This window comes from Thunnus thynnus, chromosome 19 (genome assembly GCF_963924715.1).
Source record: "Thunnus thynnus chromosome 19, fThuThy2.1, whole genome shotgun sequence".
NCBI classification, from domain to species: Eukaryota; Metazoa; Chordata; class Actinopteri; order Scombriformes; family Scombridae; genus Thunnus; species Thunnus thynnus.
This window is the reverse complement of record NC_089535.1, coordinates 23,965,379-23,984,893: the sequence shown is the minus strand read 5'-3', so window position 1 is coordinate 23,984,893 and position 19,515 is coordinate 23,965,379. Positions and strand designations below refer to the sequence as shown.

Genomic DNA, 19,515 nt, shown 5'->3' with positions numbered 1-19,515 from the left:
TTCTCTGTATCTGTATCCTGTATTTTTACATTTCACATTTTCTGAAAAGCTGACTGGTTGAAGCTCGAGTTGGGCTGTAGTGGTTCATTTCTCTCTTTCGTACAAAGTGGATATTAATTAGTGAAGGACTACAGTGGCACCAGCAGTGCAGTAGCCCCTCATTTCTATTATAATTTCTAAAAAAGAGCGGTGACAGATAAATCTAGAAGAATGTTCAGCAGACAGACGTTGCCCATGAGTCTCAGATCCCAACTGACTGTGTGGTTAATTACCAGGTTAATGTTCCTGCACTCTGAGCATTTCTGTGCATTTAAACAGTTCTATGTGTAGTACGGAAACCCTAATACTCACAACTCTGTGTTAATATTTAAAAAGGTGATTGGACAACAGCTAAAGCAACAACAAAAAGTACAAATAATTTAAACACAATAAAATGAAACAAGTAAAGAAAAAAAGGCATTTACAGGGACAGATGGCAGCACAGAGTTGTACAAACTTACCGTTCTTGAGAAAGATGTAGAGCAGGATGATGCGGATCTTGTCATATGTGCTGACGTTTGCATCCAGCAGGATGGGCACGATAGCCCTCATGGGGTCTTTGATCTTCTCTCCCTCAGCGTCTGTGCCCATAGCCAAATCCTGCAACAGAGAGCCCAGGTCTCATATAATGTTTGACATCTAAAATGGTCTCATAACAACATGTATTCCCTCAAACCTTCAAATAAACTATTGCACAGTATTACATTGTGGAATTCAAATACTATAATCCTCCTTTAGATCTACTCTCTTGTCTCATTGTTTCCTCGTCTTCCTCCACTGCACTCTCACCTGTTCCACACGGCACAGCTTGTCCACCGTTCCCTGGTAATGCTTCATACAGTCCTCAGCCAGCTGCAGGTGAGTGGAGTACTGAAAAACACAAAATATACAGAGTCAAAGTACTGTACACACTCACACAAACACACACACACGCACTCATATGAACACACACATACCTTGCTGAGCTCCTTCTGATACTGAGGCATCTTCTTCAGCATTTGGGATAGATCCCTCATTGTGGTCTGTTGACACAAAAGCAACATGAAATTACATGATAATAAAAGTGTGATATATTAATATAAATGCAAGATAAACTAAAACCTACACACTGGTCCTTTAAGTTCTTGCTACAAATGTGAAATGGAAAAGAAAAAGAGAAACATCACAGTTCATTCAGTTTCCTCTGCCAAGTGACGCTGACCAAATAAAAACTAAAATTATGTTCTAAGTTATTAAATTAATTTAAAATATGCAGTAGATCTCTTCACCTTAAGTGGCAATTCAGAGTGATCAGTTTATACACCAGAACTTGAGATTGTATTTAGAGCTTTTATTGCTATTTGCAGCGGCTGTGGCTCAGAGGCAGAGCAGGTCTTCCACTAATTGGAAGATTGGTGGTTCGATCCCCGGCTCCTCCAGTCCGCATGTGTAAGTGTCCTTGGGCCACATACTGAACCCAAAATTGTTCCTGAAGGCTGTGCCATCAGTGTGTGAGTGTATGTGTGTGAATGGGTGAATGTTGGCATGCAGTGTAAAAGTGCTTTGAGTGGTCAGAGGACTAGAAAGGCCTATTTACCTAAATTACTCAATTAATTTAGCATTGAAACGAATAATAAGTAATGAAGAATTAAAGAAGTTATCCTCCATGTTAAGTAACACTATAATACCAATATCTTTCCAATACTGTGTGTTCAGACTCTATACGTCAGCTTATCAACATCTCCTTTAAGCAGCTTCCTCTTTACCTTCTCTCCAGTGTTCATCCTCTTGCTGGAAGAAAATTCCTTCAGCTGACGTGTCACTTCCCTGATGACAACACACAAACAGCAGAGGAGAAGAAGTGACGCATGAGAGAAAGGTTGTTATATTATTTGATTCAGTATCAAAAGACTGAGTGAATTGATCTATAAAGTACATTATAAAGAAAAGTACTCACTGGGACACCTCAGCTATGTGTTTGTGTCTCAGGCTCACCCACAGGTCATCGTCTTCATGCAACAGAACCTCCTTCTCACGAGAGTCTCCGATGCCACTGGTGTCATATCTGAAGAACGGAAACAATCATTTTGACTGAAACAGACTAGTTTGGTTAAAATCTGATTGGACCTGATAGGAATATTTTTATAAAAAATTCTGTCCAGTGCAGCGTTTGTGTTTGTTCCTACTTGTAGACGTCGTTTTCGATGGGCAGCAGGTCGTAACCCATGGCCTGGAAGGTGAGCTCGTGCAGGACAGGTGAGACGGGGTCAAACGCCCTGTCCAGGATGATCAGCTGTGAGCGAGCCTTATCTGGACCCTACAGAAAGCGAGAGAGAGACAGAGAGACAAACAGGAAGAAAGACAGGAGTGAAAGGAGCGATAAGATAAAAAAGGACAAGAGAAAATATTTAGACTGGGCAGATAATACACTTTACAAAATGTTCTTACGAAAACACTATCTCGAAAGAAATGAAAGTAGGCACACAAAGGCACGATGAGAATACGAGAAAACAGGGGACAAATAGTCAAAGAAATTAAATTAAAAAATCTCCTGAGCTCACCTCTCCCATGGTGGGGTCATCAGCCTTGTAAGCGTCCAATTTGTCCTGAACCAGCTGAGCCAGGGTGGCGTTGTCCTTGTACTCCCTGACAGACAGACAGATGGTCAGATAAATGGAAGCATGTGGAAGTGAGACACAGAAAGTCAGAAAGACGATTAAATGTGAAGGAGAGGAAGGAGGAGGACAGACAGACATTCAAGCCAGCAGGTGAGACAAAACCAACAAAAAGCAGAAAACATTTTGATAAAAATTCTACGGGAAAAATACATTCTGACAGCATCGGTCTGACAGACAGGTGTGTAAGCACTCTGTCTAAGCTGCAGCTTCCAGAGAACGCTGCTCTCAAGGGAGGGAAATTAATTTAGGCAAATATGCTGAATCAGTACTGCAAGAATTATATTTGATTACTTTTTTAAAAATGACATTAAATGATCTACAGTAACATCTGCAGCACCATCAGTTTTCTCCTCTCACACAAGTCAGTGCAGCAAAAACAAAAACAGCATCCAAAAGAGATGTGTCATTATGCAAAATACATCATTAATAATACTAATAATAACAACTCATCTGTGTTGTCAGTCATAGGAGCTGTAGGTTTTAAATGCTGGAAAATGAATCAGCCATCTAGAAAACTAGCAGACTACTCATCACAGCCAACTTAAAATTAAATGTATTTTTCGAATGAATAGGGTTTTTTAATTTCATTTTTCACCAGCTTCCAAAATTTGATCAATACAGGCCAATATCCTCCCAAACTGCAGCGCCTGAACTTCAACTTTTAAACCATATCTGTCCAAATAAGCTACTTCTTTGAAGTTAAGAAGCCTTTTCTTTGAGAATCCAGCTTGTACCCACGGCTGCACCTGAGCAGCGACTCCCACTGCTCACCCTCGATATCTGACGGCAGGATACTCCTTCAGTGTGGCGCAGAGCGTGGCCAGCTGCTCAGCCAGCCTCTCCATCACCGGGTTCTTCAGCTGGGTCTTATGAGGGCTGTAGAAACTGTGGAAGGCATCTGGATTGTCCAGAGAGTACACCTGCACACGCAGACACACAACTTAAACTCTGCTTTAACGAAACAGCAAACCATTTCTTGCCTTCCTACTTTTGTTGATATGAGCTTTTCCACCTTCCTTCTTTTCTTTATGTAATGTGCAAATTTAGTCTCAGAGAGTTGTGACGTGTAGCTGCTGACTGAGACACTTTGTCGCGTGCAGTCAGGAACAGAGGATGTGTTCCAGGATGTGATGGCTAATTATGGATGTAGAGGGTGATTGAGATTTTCAGTATCATGAAGAGTATGAATTGCTCTGTGTAAAATACAGAAGGTCACCGTCAACAGACAGCATGTTATCTTACTGCAAAAAACAGGCTGGAAGTGTTGTGATAATATCAAACATATCTGATGTATATACTCTCTCCTCTTCCCTTATCTCCTCTCATCTCCCCTCTTTGTCTTTCTCTATCCACTCTTCTTTAATCTACTCTCTACTCTTTGTCTGTGTACTCTCCTCTCTCAGGTCGTCACGCTCATTCTCCTTTTCTCTCTCTCTCATCTCATCTCTCCTCCTCTATGTCCTTTTTTCCTTGTTGAATCTCCTCCTATCTTTTCTCCTCTCCTCTCTTCTTTCATTTCCATGTTCCTCGTCTCCCCTCGTTCTCCTCTTCCTTCTCCATTTCAATTCCCTTAATTGCATCCACGTTTCCCTCACTGGCATCTTAGTCCCTCCCACTAAAGATTCAAGGAGAGATGCAAGGAGAAGATGCACAGAGAGGGGAAATGAGGAAACATGTTTTTAGAGAAATGAGACATCCTTCTCCTCTCCTGCATCATTCACTACCACTCCCTCCTCCCAACCCATCTGTCCACAGTCACATGACCACACTCCTGCTCTGCAGAAGGGTCCCTGCCTTAGCTCGGCTATGATTGGCTACCGCCCGCTGTGTGGATCCTGACTCATCCAATGGGACCAGAGTGTCGTCTTGTGGGCGGGTCTATGAGGCAGCACTTTGCCTAGAGCAGAAAACCACTGACTCTGAATTAATCATAGTAGACAGGAGGGCAGCAAAGCATTGTGGGCCGAGCCGCATCTTCAGATAGGGAGAGATTGAAGGATGGACAGAAGGAGAGATGTGGGAGATAGAGAGGGAGGGAGGGGTAAATTAGCAAAATGCTGTTGGAGGAAGGGAAATAATAAACATACATAATGAAAAAAAAAAAGCAAGAAGCGACGTGCAAAGGCAGGTTGGGAGGAATGGCGGGATTAAAAAAAAACAGAAAACAGAAGGAGGGAGAGAGGGAGGGAGGAAGAAAGAACATGGAGGCAGGAATTTGGAAATTTAGCAAAGGGTGGAGAAGCAAGTGGGAGGGAAGGAAGGCGATGTGACAAATGTGAGTCTTTCTCGAACAGTCTGGCAGTAAACAGAGCGACTGGTGAGTCAGCAGCATTCTGCCAAGTGGCCACCTGAGTGTGTGTTTGTGTTTCTCTCTCCTCTCTTTGTCTCTTTGTTATCCAACCCTGAATCTAACAACCAATAACCTCACGGTTACTATTCTTGTCCGTGTCCTTTACAGCATCTCTCTCCTCCCATCTGTCTTAATCGATCTCTCGCTGCTCTCGCTCTCGCTCTCTATCTCTGCATCTTTCTCTCTCTCTCTCTCTCTCTCTCTCTCTCTGGTTTTTACTCACAGTCACTAACAAACAATAAAAGTCAACCAGCTTTCATTCATGGCCTGTTTTGAGGAGAGAAGAGAGGTGAATAATGCAAGAGAAAAAACAATCCAGATGCAAAAAAGTCTATGCATACGCACTCTTTTCATAAGATTTCTATTGCCATTTGTCTGCATGGTTGTGTTTTATTCATCTCAATCATTGTGACACACCCTTAATCCTCTGTTTGCATATCAACGTTGTGTCACACGGACAGCGCTCTCTCACAGCGCCAGAGCCACCTTCATTACATGTGGCAGGATGTTTACCTGAGACTCATAGGGCAAGAAGGCGATGTTGATCTCCGTCAGAGTCTTGATGGTTTTGGAAGCACGGCTCTTCACCAGCTCGTTGAACAGAGGATCAGGGCAGGCTGGAAGGAACAGAAACAAGAAGTAATAATAATAATATATAATAATATAGCTTCTAGTTGATTATTTGCTCTCATCACCTTTGAAAACTTATGAATCTTAATGAGGTGGAATTGAGAAAAACTGAATTATGCATCTTTATCCATAGAGGAATTCTGAAGGGATGTTGGTATTTGTTAGGAGATCATGTTTGCCCTCAAACATTCATCTAGTAACCTTTTTGGCAGATTTTGTTATGATATTTTTTCGCATTTTGCATAGCAGATACGTAATTTGACCTCAAAGTATGCTCTTACAATTTGTCACTCTAAGCTACGCAAAAAGCTGGTGACGCCTGTGAGTTCAGTTGTGCGCGTGCCATACTCAAGTCTAACAGCAAGAGGCAGCAGCGTCTTGGCACTGTAGTCTATAACTTTGCCTATTCTAGGAAAATTTCCCCATTGTAAATTAAGTACAATTACTTCTACAGTTTCAACAGCCATGTTCATATTCAGCTTGTATTGTTATTAGGTCATCATAACATTAAGTAATAGCACAGCCCTAAAATATTTATTTCACCATAGCCAACAAAAGGTTTAGGCTACATTGTCATCATCTTTTCAAATTAGCTGATTTTCAAAATATCAAATTGGCTCAAAGTTTGATTATTGTGGAGGTGCAAACAATAGAGACTATATAAATGCAGCAGTAGTGGGAGGTTAGTGTGTAGTAGTGGTGAAACTGTGTTCCTTGGTGAGCTGTGTTTAAGCAGCTGAAAGACAAATGGACATAAACAGGTATAAATGACAAACTAACAGTATTGGCATCTGCAGATATTTTTGTAAACAATCTGTTATTGGTATCAAGAATTTTCATATCAGTGCATCCTTCACATTTATGTCTGTTTGACTGCAGCGTGTATGCAAATGATGTACTGCTATGCTTATGTTTGCAAATGACGCGCAACAATTCATTGTGTGAACGGCAGTTATTTGCATCTGAGACAAGTCTGAGCACCGTGTCCAACCATCTCATTCATCAGTTGACAGGATGTACAGTAGCTGCAGATTCTCAGGAGAACAGCAACTTATATAACAGAGACATTTCAAACTCAAAGCTCATTGTAGCATTATAGTAACTCCATCCAATTTAATTAAATGAAGCACAAAATAAGAAAGAAATGAGAGGAAAACAAAAAGGGACAATGGGAGCTCATCTATTAGATCAATTATTACAAGGAGCTTAGAAAACAGCAGTAGAGAAGAAAAAGAATACAATAATACATTGAACAAAGAGTATAACTGATGACCGGAAGAAAATATTAAAGAGCAAAAAGCACAGAACACAAAGCTACATAACGTGCATCTACTCACAATCAGTGAAGAAAACATGGGCTGCTTTGTATTTAGCTGAATGAGGATCTTTGAAGTCTCCAATGAGGGTGTGGACAGACTGAGGAGAGAGAATAGTAGCGTTCAGGTAAGTGTGTGTAGTGTGTACGATCCAGTTCATTGAAGCTTTTCTGGCATTCTGATCAGAAGGATGTTGCCAAAGCTTTTACATAAGCAGAACTAAATGAATAAATACAATAAGCACATGAAAAACATTTTTTTTAGTATTTTTAACACTACACAATACATGCCAATGAAGCTTAAATCAATTGACCAAAGAGACCAAACAGACTAAACCAACCAACAAAAACAAAGTTAAATATTTAATAAGGAAAAATGTGACACTATGTCAAAGAAGCAGCAAAATATGTCAGAACATGTCAGAGCAACAACAACAGCGTATGAAACTGTTCTGTGCTCCTTCATACAGTACATAATACACTTCACGGTACACTGAAAACATTATACAGCCTGCTTTGACAACACTGAACTTAATTACGGTGTCGCCAATAATGAATTCAGAGACCATGGAAACCAATAAGTGTGTATGCGTGATCTGCCTCGGGTAAGTCAACAGCCATGTGTTTGACATACAGCGGCTTCTCTGTTCTCTCTGCTGAAAACACAGACCTGCTGCCATTGACACACCTCTGAATATACACTATGAATGAGAGAGAGAGAGAGAGAGAGAGAGCATGCTCACCTTCTCTGTGGGTGTAATCAGGTAAATGGCCTCCAGGCTGGGAAGAGGCTCTCGCCGCTTGTTGATGTCCTCCACGACTAGAGGAAAAGGAGAAACAGACGTATGCAGGCACACGGTTACACAAACAAACTAAAGGAAGTGTCACAGAGAAACGGTAGACGTGACCATCGTCTCTTACTGGTGATGCCCTCTGTCATGATGTCTGTCATCTTGCAGCAGGATGACAACATCCTCATGCTCAGCTGGTCTACAATCAGCGCCTGGCAACAGGAGAGAAGACAGTAACTATACAAACACAGTTTATTACAGCTTGCTGACAATAAAACTGTCTCATTCAAATAAAGTTATACATAAATTCTTGGGAATTTTCTGATGTTCACTGCCAGGAATTGTCTAAGTAAATATCTTAAGCTAATGTGTGTCAGTGGTCGGTTTTATTTTAATGTCAAAACTATGAAAACAAATTGATTGGAGCTCTCTGCTCTTCCTGCATTCGTTAGTGACTCAGGCTTATTCAGTCACCTCTTTTAAATGCAGGCTTCAACTCTTTTCATGTGACTATGGCTTTAGTTATTCTGGCTTGTCTAATGTGGACCATTATGATATGAGGACTTATTACACACAACATCTCTTGCACGTCTATGTGTCCTGGAAGTGAGATCCTTCCTCTGTTGCTCCTCCTGAAGTAAAAGAGTTTTTCCTTATCTGAGTGGAGGGTCTGAGGATAGAGGGTATTATATGCTGCACACATCGTAAAGACCCCTTGAGGAAAATTTGACCTTTAGGATTTTGGGCTATATTAATAAAATTGATTTAACTTGACTTGACTTATTGAAATATGAACTTTCTTTTCATTTGTTTTTCACTCTATGCCACTTCTAAATGTTTTTATGTGTCTTCTATATTTGATGTGTGTATGTTTCATGCATTGTTTGTATCTTTTATGTACTTCTCTTTGCTTTATCTTCAGATTTATTTTTTTTCCTGTTGTTGTAATATGTGTAAAGACATTTCTTAGTGCTGAAAATGAAATTTAACTAAATTTTGTGGTTGTTTGCTCGTGCAGGAGAACTGCACAGCCCTGACATCATTATTCAAGACTAACTCCAGGATCTATAGTACTATTTCATTAATATATTATTTGGTTACATTTTACATCACTCACTAGAAATGAGCACTACATACATACCATTACTATTCAAGATTGCCATTTTCCAATAAATATAGGTATATGTGATGTAGCTAATATCAGCGTCGACCAAAATCAGCCCAGTTTCCTGCTCAAACAATCTGCAAAGAGGTAAAAATGTGCAGCTGCTGTGTGATGTCCAACATTTAGTTGAGTCAGAGACCTGCAGAATAAGAACTTAGATTTCTGCTTACGCCTCCAAAATCCTCTGTCCATAAAAGATACAGAGCCCAGCAGGTATCAGGGAGAAGTTTTTTATAATTCATGTGTATGAATAACTATCAGTGTTTCTTTTTACACATGAGTGATTTGTGTCCTTAAATGAATTAATAATGCCTACACAAGACTCGTGCTCCCAAATGCTGCGTGTGCATGTTACTGTAAGCAGGCTGCTGGTTTAGACTATCTTTTTTTTTCCCAATTCCTACTCAAGCCCTGGAAATAAGAAATCTAGTTGTTTTATCTCATTCACACAAGATGCAGATTAAGGGGCTACTTTGCTGAAAACTTCATTATGTCTTTACTGGCAGCTATAACACTAATCAAACACTGAACAGGGAGGACTATTCTATATCAGCCCAGTTGTAAAGCAGTTGTGAATAGTGAACGGCAGATTTTCCTTCCAAGAATGTACATTATCAAATATATGTGTTCAACACGTGGAACAAACCAAATTTGATTTGAATCAAGCTCTACAACAGTTGACTTCACTGATCACTTTGTGTGGGAGTCGAGACATGTCGGTTATTGAAATATGATGATGTACTGTTTGGTTTGAGGCTCAGTCCTCCACATCAACTCCCCCCTCAATTAGACCCACAGTTTGTAATTACAGGGTATTTTTTTATAACTTTTTTCTAACAAATGCCTACAAATGTATGTACAGTATGTGTCTCATCATGTGTCGGAGTCTCTTCTTACCTTCCATTCTCCCTTCTTCTTTATCTTCTTGATTACATCATTCATAATCTCTGTAAAAAAAACAACAAAACATCAGGAATCTCAGGGGTGCATGGTGATCTGATGAGCAAAAGTATTCCATTTAGTAAACAGGGAATACTCATGAAAAGGCACACACACACACACACACACACACACACACACACACACACACACCAAGAGTGCTATGTCCACACAGTAAGTTAATATCAACCCTCAGACCTAAATACCTTCACATAACGTCAACATAAATGAATAATTTCTAAATTTCAGGAGAATATACGGTATGTAACAACCTTTGTTTGGCTGTTTCGGTGTCGCTGCACCCTGCAGGCCTGAATATGTCCTCTCTGACTGGATAATTTTGCCTGTGTGTGTGTGTGTGTGTGTGTGTGTGTGTGTGGAGGGTTCACATATGGCTCTGTCTTACAGCACAGTATGTGCTCCATTAATTTGAGTATCTAGTTCTACAACACTGACAGCTGACTTCATGTGATTTGTTGTGTCCATAAAGAGATTTCCTTTTTTTTTGGCCAGAAATGTTAAATATCTTATTTTTACAATCATAATTAGATTTTCACTGTGATCTCAACTGAGCAGTGAAAGATCTTGACAACTGTTTCTGCCATTCATTTCAATTAACAATTACAAAAGAACAAGCAACCAGTAATGACGACAAATCCCTCCATCCCAACTGCATATACTGACAATCCTAATCATCTTTTAAGCAAAATACAATAATTGTATTTAAGAATGTCAGAAAACAAATAAAGTGCAGTTAAGTTTGAATAATGTTCCACAGTTTGATGATAAAAAAATATTTAAGGAATATGTCTTACTCTTTTCAAAGTGTAAAAATTCACTGATTTCTGCCAAAAGCGCTAAAAATGCGTCCTCTAAAAATGACCTATACTACAACAGTAATGTATGTGCTGCTATAAAAATGTACTTTGTAGTTGTAGTATAGAGTAGAGAATAGATTTAAGAACACGTTTGAGTATTAGTTCAACGAAACTCAACTAACAACTAAAACTAAACTGTTCCAACCATAGTGATATAGATTTAAAAATCCCATAATGCAATTCCTGCACTGGAGGATATCAACATGCAACAGTCAGATATGGCCTGCAACAAGGTTAATAACCACAGATGTACACTGTCGGTGAGGAGTGAATAAAAACACAGAGACTGCTGGTAAATGATTCTGCTTTGTTTCTCAGGACCTCCAGTAAAATCCACAGAGGAGAAATAATCCAATCCACTGTGGGGTTATAACACAACGGCCGTGTTCATGCCACGATACTGATATTGGCCCGATCACTTTGCCAACCATCTGCCAGCCGTATTAGGATAAATCCATTTAGGGTGAATTACTGTTAAACATCATGCTGGATCACTGCAAATATAAACCGCTAAGCCCTTCGTCCCCGGCTAAAACCTGAAGCCACACAGATACTGATGGATTACGACAGATTAAAAAGGATTCGTACAAAAGATTACAGAACACACATCGAATAAAGATCAGGGGTGTGTTCGTTTCAGTCAGCGCTTTTGTTTTCTGCCTCCATTACAACGTCTGATAAATTCTTCCAGGTGATGAAGATAACAGCTTCTGATTGGCTCTTTTGACAGACAGAAGGAGGAGCTAAGGGCTACCAATAGGACAGATAGATATGATGGAAGGAAGGATATGTAGATAGGATGGATGTAAAGAAGGAAGCAAAGAAAAGCGTTCAGTTACATGCAGGATTATAAATCAAATTTATGTTGTCAAAAAAAAAAAAAAAAAAAACACAGAATGGGCCTTTAAAAGCAGCTGACATACTGAAAGTGAATGAAATGTGACCGAGTTCATCCAGAAACAGCGTCAGTCTCCGGCCTCCACCTCCTGTGAGTCAGAGGAACTGTATCTGACCTCCTGTGGGACAGATGATCTTGGAATAGTGCAAATCTTATTCTCACTAAATGAGAGATTCCCCAACTCAGCTTCCTTCAGTCTATTTCCAGCATCTTCTGTATCCTGTTCTGTAAGCCGCTGTGTCAGCACAATAGCAGAGAGAATATCAACTCAAGTGACAAAACCAAAAACTGACACACATGGGCTTTTAATGTGTTAAGGAGTGTGTGCTTTCACTGTGGAGTTTGACAAATCTATGCTAAACGCTCAAAGTAACAGTTGCAGCATTCAAGCAGGTTCACTTTCATTCCTAAAAAGTTGACTTGTTTTTCATCCAGCAGCGGCTCCGGGCCACAGGATGAGACACAGACAAACAAAGACGCAGTGGGATATCCGTCACTCGTTTTCCCTTTTCCTCTGCTGCAGCTGATGTGTTTCCTTTTGTTGTCTGCTGCAGCATTTTTCTGATAAAGGTTTTCTGATAAAAGCTCCAAGAATTGAAATCTCCAGTCACTGAACTGGTATACTGGTGTAAACTTGTATTATTTATTTTTTAAAAATGGTGATTTTGTCCTACACAGAAATTGCATTAAAATAAAAGCAAGGAGTTACTTTCACACTGATTCCTGTTTTTAACTCTGCCTCTAAATGTGAATTGAATGAGAGAAACTTTTATCATTTATGTTCGTCTATGAAGGCTCAAATCCTCATTGTTTATTGATAAGTCATTGATACTCAGTTTGGGGAAATATGTATGAAAAGATTGTGAGATATCAGGTTGTGTAAGCAATGCTAAAGCTGCACTATAAAGTATTTTTATATAAACAATGGATCTATTGATCCAGAGGTGTTGTTTGTAGTGACGAACCCACAGAGACTCTGACTCTGCAGTTCCCCTCTGCTCTACAGAGAGTTTTACCACCTTTTAGCTCATTGTTTTGGTTTTCTGGCCTGCAAACTCTGCCCTCATCAACCTTGTTTCCAGCAGCGGCAGCAGGCAGCTGTTTTAAACAAATAAGCTTTTATAAAACCACTGTACACCACTGGCCCAGCACCAAAGCTATCAACTAGCTGGAGAAGAAATTAGAGCATTTAGCAGAAAAAGAGCCGAATATTTCCCTAAAGAGTTAGTTGAGACAAAACAGAGCTATAAGGAGAGTGAATATTGGACTTACATTCATCATGTGGACACAAACACAAGTCTAAATGAATGATAATATTGCTCAATGTCTCCTTGATGTGTAAATGCTGTGTAAACGGTTTGCTAACATGTAACATATATGGTTATGACAATGTTGTTTCCAGATTGTTCCAATGACTTCAGGTGGCCAAAAATTAAGCACAATTTCAAAGCTCTTTAACAGTCACAGTTCACCCACACAAGTGTTTGAACTAAATCTACCTGTCTCTGTTCTCAGGACTGTGTGGGCATGTACACACTGTGTTTTGTTGACTGACATCTCCCTCGCTCTCCTGTTAGTTTTATTGCATCTGTTTGGATGAGACAACCACACCCCTTTATCAATTCAATTGGTGCATGAAGTTTAGCGACCTTGTGTAATTTCCAGCATCCTCCAAGAAAAAAATGAAGGACTGAATTGTACATCATGACGTATTTTTCCTATTTTTGATAATGTGTGTTTTATTTGCTAGATTTGGACTGGCTAAATAGTGTGCAATATCAGGAACTGTGTGAAATCTTACAGCTAAATCAGTTTTGTATTGTCTTTAGAAACGACTCACTCTTCCTCTCTTTCGTCTCCTGCGTGTTGGCCTTCGTTGGAATCGTGGGAATAATGAGACGATAAGCTAGTGAAGTAGCCGCTGCACACTCTCGTAAGTGACGTGTTAAGAATGAGATTCAAAACCACGTCAGAAGGAGACAGCGCTGTGGATTTTTCCTCTCTGACGTCCTGATAGTGGTACAACAATACAGGAACGCATCGGTCAGACAGAAGGAAAAGGACCTGAACAAACACAGTGCAACAGCTGTGTCAACCAAACGGACAGAGTGGCACAAACACACTCCTCAAAATCCCCATAATCTCTCTCACATCCAGTTCAACAGGATGCACGTCCTCAAGGTAAAACAGGGTACGACAATGGAGACGGGCAGAAGACACGACAAGATTTTTACAGAGAAAATACACTAAATTATGAAAAATGCTAATGAAATTTTAAAAAACTCAACTTCTAAACACATTACATTGCAGAATTTTGTTTGACAGAATCAGACATATTGACATTTCACCCTATTTCACCCTATTATAACACTCTAAGAGGCAGTGTGATGTGTTACTGTACATGATACTGCTGATAGAGTCGATGTACACTCCTCCACCCAGCCTCCACTCCACATATATTACAACAGTGTAGCCGACAGTTTTTCCCTTTGCCTTGTGGTTCTCCCCCCTTCAGGGACTTTCACCTATGAGTACATGACCCATTTTTTTTTCTCTGGGTCTCGGCTTCACAGCGGCATCGTTCCCGAGAGAATCTGACACGTCTGATCTTAAAGAGACAGGCAGACAATTCAGCAGGCCATCACCACAGTTCAACTTTTTTTAGTCTGCTTCTTAAAAAAAAAAAATCACTTAAAGCTTCAATTTCTAGTGTCTCAACTTAAGAGCGGCCATATTGAAAAAGGAAACATGAAGCCAGGTCTCAATCCTAATCCATCAATAAAACCATGCCATATATTAGTGATAATTAATAATGAAGTGTAATAGAAAATATTGGAGGCAAAAAACATGAGTGGCATTTCGACATGGAGACCATTATTTCTTAGATTGGGGTTTATGTTGAGTTGATAGTGTGTGTAAAACAGAGCTGAAATCATTAGTCAATAGCTGATTGACTAATTTGCTGTGATAATTGATTAACTGCAATAGTTATTTATCAGGTACCAAACAATTAAAGTTCCTCAAATGTGAAAACTATCTGCTGTTCTCTGTTTTATGTCATTGATAACTGATTTAATTCAGGATTTGCACTGCAGTTTTAAGACATAAATTAACTTTCAGTGGGCATATATCAGTATTTTTTAAATTTTTAATCCAAAGAATCACTCAGTTAATGAAAATTATCAACAGATTACCTCATAATCAAAATAATAGTTAGTTGCACCCCTTGTTTAAATGGTGATCCATTTGTTAAAGTGTTTGTAGTCATTTTAACTAACACTGAGTTTATTTTAACAGTGAGGGTTAACTGGTAACGTAGCATGAAACATCACAGTTGCTATGATTTCCTGCAGTTCAGTACATCCTGATATCGAATTAAATTACATCCAAGAAATTGAACAAGACATAAAAAATTGTATGTGAGTATCAAAGCTGAAACCCAGCAGTCATTTATTCTCAGCCCACTGTTAGTCTGCAGCTGGCCTGCAGTTACATAACACCACTAACCAGCCCCAACCAGCACAAGTGAGATATAAGAAAAAGCAGAAGAGGATCATGACTTTGTGGCCTCCAACATCCATCCACTCAGAGGTCATGCAGGCTGATGAGAAGTGCAGGTCACCAGTAAATGGGAGGACGTGAGGACCCTTTCCCATGACCTGCGTCGATGGGGAGATGATGTACAGGAGCAGAGAAAAGGCAAAAACACGAGACCTGAGAGCAGAGATGCTCTGACAGCACATCCACTGAGAAATCTTCCTGCCAGAAATACAGTATATTAATGGTAGTGGACTGATCTCTGGTGACTGTGTGGGCAGTATTTCTCCTGTAGTTTACATACAGTAAACGTAGCTCATTAGGCTGAAATCTGAGCAGATGCAGAAGACATATAAAGACTTATGACCACATATGACAGCACGTAGGCGTGCGGGAGCCCTTTATATTTCCAAAGGGAGCAGGCCTAGCAGTGCCAGCCAACGGTGTGGATGCATCAGTCAACACTGGTGTGATTACTCAGCAAGAATCAACATATTCATACATTTTTAACATCTTGAGACAAGAAGAAAGTCTTCTGTGCTTGCAATTCAATCGCAACACACGTGGAGCTATCAGCCACCTCTGTTCACCTGACAGCAAGGAGCTTCTCTGAGGGGACATTCAGATGAATGGGTGGTCTTATCAATCCACAGAAGTCAGTAATGCGGCAACAACAACATGATTTATTGTTAATTTCACACATGAATGCATCAGGCTGTGTGTGGCCTTCATTGTGTATTTCTCCTCTCACATGAAAGGGTTTGCAGACTAGTTGACTATTACTACCAGTAGATGCTGTCCATAGTGGTCATCTAGTGCTACTCACAGTCTGTATGATTTTATCCAGTAAACACATTTACAGCATACATATACTGTGTACACATGCTGTGTGCATGTACTGTATATATACAGCTTTGTATTATTGCTCCACTCTCACAGTTGATTAAAAATACTGTATGTATGTATATGTTTCCTGTTTTACCTCTTAAGAAATTACATTCAATTTTTATTTATTTTTTTATGTTAAAATGTTTTAAAATGTTGCACATAATAACACTGTTTGTTTTCTTACATAATTAGGTCGATGACAACCAGTTAACTAACAGATGCAACACTTGGGTGTCTTAAACTCCTACTGAACACCCACAGGTAGAATAATTTTAGCAAGTATGACTAAACTGTTCTGTGTGTTATAAGAACACATCTTGTCTTGTCTTTTCAACACATTTCACTCAGAGAGTGATGACCTACTTAAGTCTCAGAGTGGTAAGACCAGAGGCTCTTTGTTTTCATGGTTATGGTTATAATATGAAACTATTAACTACTATTTTTTCTCTTAATCTCTTGGTATTTGTCAAATATATGTTAAGAAAAATATTTTTTGAATTATTCTATATCCAAATCTCTTTTCTCTTACTTAACCTTTTTGATGATTCATTTTAAACTCAGGGGTGTAAACATAAATGGATCCTATCATATGTAATTTGGAATTAGACCTGGGACTAACCCCTCCCATCATACAAACCTCACTTCACTTTGTGAGCTTGTGGGCATCTGTGCTCGTGGGTCGTACTTTAGTTTAGCAGAGAGATTTTATGTGTTTGGATTATCGGTTGGCAAGAATTTTGTTGACATTCCAATAGAGTGTGGGTTGCAGTCTAATTTATTCATTTTTCCCTTCTAACAAAGTGGGTTGAGGAAGGTGTGGGTGAAGGCCAACAGTCCTCTACAGCTCCAAATCGCTGTGAATCTCCAGAGATGCTGTATACTCACTAAGTCACACTCATTGTGATCAAATGAAATCCCAGAACGATTTGATCAAATCCCCATCGTCATTATACCCCACATATTATGTCAGTTAGAAACCCATCATGTTACAGATGCTTACCATGCCCTAAATGCCGTTTCAGTCAGACTTAATATTTTAAACTTGATCACTAATCATTTCTTTAGACTGATTAATCAGCTGATTGTTTTCTTTTACAAAAATATAACGCTGATATCAGTATGTATTAAAAATCAAAGCATAAATTCAAGAGGTGTACAAGTTGTTCTCTACAGCAACTAACCAAAGAAAGATTTAGATGAAGCTTGAAAACAACTCACAGGAGCCCAGAGCGCTGAAAATGACAGGAAGTATATAATAGATTGTAGGAACGCAAGTGATGCATTGTGATGCCGCAGGCTGCAACAACCTGGCTGGAGCTCTGAGTGCTCTGCAGTCTCCTCCGGCTCAGTTTCACTCGTTAATGTACAGCATAAAACCTCAAATCAGTATCATTTTGCATATAAAATCCTCTTACAGTTAACATAACAACCTGACACGTCACCATCATGTCACACTATCCCTCTCTCTTTCTCCTTAATCTGCGTTTTTGTTGCTGTCGCTGGAGGACAAGAGCATCTTGGCTGTCGCTACTTGGCTCTCTTACCGTACCGATCTTCTATAAGAATATATTTCGGTAACACTGTGTTAAATATGTCTCCACTGTATGTGTGTGCGTACTGTATGTATGCGAGAGGAGGATGGCGAGAGCGGTCACGTGCTGCTGAGAGGAGTGGGAGGAAGAGGATGTCTGCCAGCTCTGACACAGCACTCTTCCTCAGTGAAAGAGAAGGGGAATTCATTACAATTACGAGCCACTGCATTAGAGAGCTCTATTTCTGCCAGCCCTTCATGCTCTGTAGCCACAGCGACATGACATTTCGGCATGGATTTATTTGGGAACATGTGCTTGTATGTGTGTAGCCTGCATGTGTATTTGTTGTGTGTGTGTGTGTGTGTGTGTGTGTGTTCTACGGAGGCCCAGGGGCTGCAGGCACTGCGTCAGACACTGAGCCCAGACGATGTGCGTGATGCTCTGGTTCAGCGATGCTTCCAAGGTCAGTTGAAAGCTTTAGACTGTGTGTGTGTGTGTGTGTGCGTGTGTGTATGTGTGTGTGCGTGCAACTAAGTGCATGCATGTGTCCTTCTCTGTTTCACCTTCTTCCTTTCTTCTCCTCTACACAGTCTGACACTGAGAGGAGTAAATACACATCCGGCTGCTTCCAGATTTATACAAGGAAGACTGAACTTACTCATCACAACCAATAAGATATTTAAAGGAATAGTTCAACATTTTGGGAAATTTTCTTATTTGCTTCCTTATTCTGAGAGTGAGATGAGGAGATCAATATCAATCTCACGTATTATGTATGGAGCTGGAGTCAAGGTATGCTTAGCCTAGCTTAGCATAAAGACTGAACGCTAGCAGCTACCCTGGCCCTAGACAAAAATTAAATAAAATACGCCAACCAAGACTTTTAAAGCTCATCATTAAATACCTTTTAAAAAACCTTTTATCTCATTTCTTTTATCAGTACCTAAAGAGAAATGCAAAAAAGCAAGTTTGTGGTTTCAGATATCCAGTTTATCTACCCGATCAGTGCTTCTGTGCAGCATTTCTTGCGATAGCGCGGGTTCCGGGATACAATTGGCGAGCACAAGTTTTGATTTTGGTCTTGGCACAGGCATGATGGAAACAAACCTGGCAACCTCCCTACGATGACAAGACTTGGGGAAGCTGCACAGTCACTGTCGCTGGCTGTTGGTCCCCAATAAACTAAAACTTTGGACTGGGCCAGGCTAGCTGTTTCCTCCTACTTCCAGTCTTTATGCTAAGCTAGGCTAATCACATCGTATCCTAACTCTAGCTCATGTTTTACTAGTACATTAATGTTTTTAAAATGTTGCAAGAGAAAAGACTGAAAGAAACGGGCATAAATACTCAAAAACCCCAGTCCTTTATACTACTCCAGTGACATCTTTCAGCACAAGCCTTGCATCATTTGCTGTTGTTACAATATCTTACAGTACAAATTTATTGTATCCTAATTTCCAAAATATTATACAGTGAAGAATAATGTATAGCATTTAGTAACAGTATATAATATAGAATCAGGACAAAATGACTTAATTCACAGCCCTATCACTGACACATGAGGACAGCAAAAATTGAATTTGCTTTAGTGTTGTGGGTATGGTACAACTTTTCAATGTTTGGATTACGATAAGCTAATTTCAGTGTTCTGACCAGTTGACTGATGTATAAAGTCATCAAAATGCCACAAGGAGAAAATGAGAAAATGTATCTTCAGAGCAGAACCCAAATTCAGTCCACAGCTACTGACGAGTATCCTGTTGACCAGGGGATCTAAGACTGTGACCATGTGATCACAATGTCCGTGGTTCAAGTCAGGCGGACGTCAAACCCCCTCTCTCTACCTTCATTTCTCAGATCTCAACTGTGTAACATCAGATGAAGGCAAAAGCCAGA

General features: G+C 39.9%; 1 protein-coding gene across 3 annotated transcripts in view; it reads right to left on the bottom strand.

Moving 5' to 3' along the window:
* Nucleotides 1–19,515, bottom strand: part of stxbp1a (syntaxin binding protein 1a) — a 37,169-nt gene that overhangs the window by 12,680 nt on the left and 4,974 nt on the right. For all 3 annotated transcript variants that reach the window (XM_067574634.1, XM_067574632.1, XM_067574633.1), the window contains 13 exons: nt 9,845–9,894; nt 7,913–7,994; nt 7,735–7,811; nt 7,014–7,092; nt 5,560–5,663; nt 3,468–3,616; nt 2,580–2,664; nt 2,205–2,335; nt 1,976–2,083; nt 1,785–1,845; nt 996–1,061; nt 829–909; nt 501–639 (listed from right to left, as the gene is read on the bottom strand). In XM_067574634.1, coding sequence (XP_067430735.1) covers nt 501–639; nt 829–909; nt 996–1,061; nt 1,785–1,845; nt 1,976–2,083; nt 2,205–2,335; nt 2,580–2,664; nt 3,468–3,616; nt 5,560–5,663; nt 7,014–7,092; nt 7,735–7,811; nt 7,913–7,994; nt 9,845–9,889 — 1,207 coding nt within the window. In that variant the 5' untranslated portion in view covers nt 9,890–9,894. The remainder of the gene's footprint in view (nt 1–500; nt 640–828; nt 910–995; nt 1,062–1,784; nt 1,846–1,975; nt 2,084–2,204; nt 2,336–2,579; nt 2,665–3,467; nt 3,617–5,559; nt 5,664–7,013; nt 7,093–7,734; nt 7,812–7,912; nt 7,995–9,844; nt 9,895–19,515) is intronic.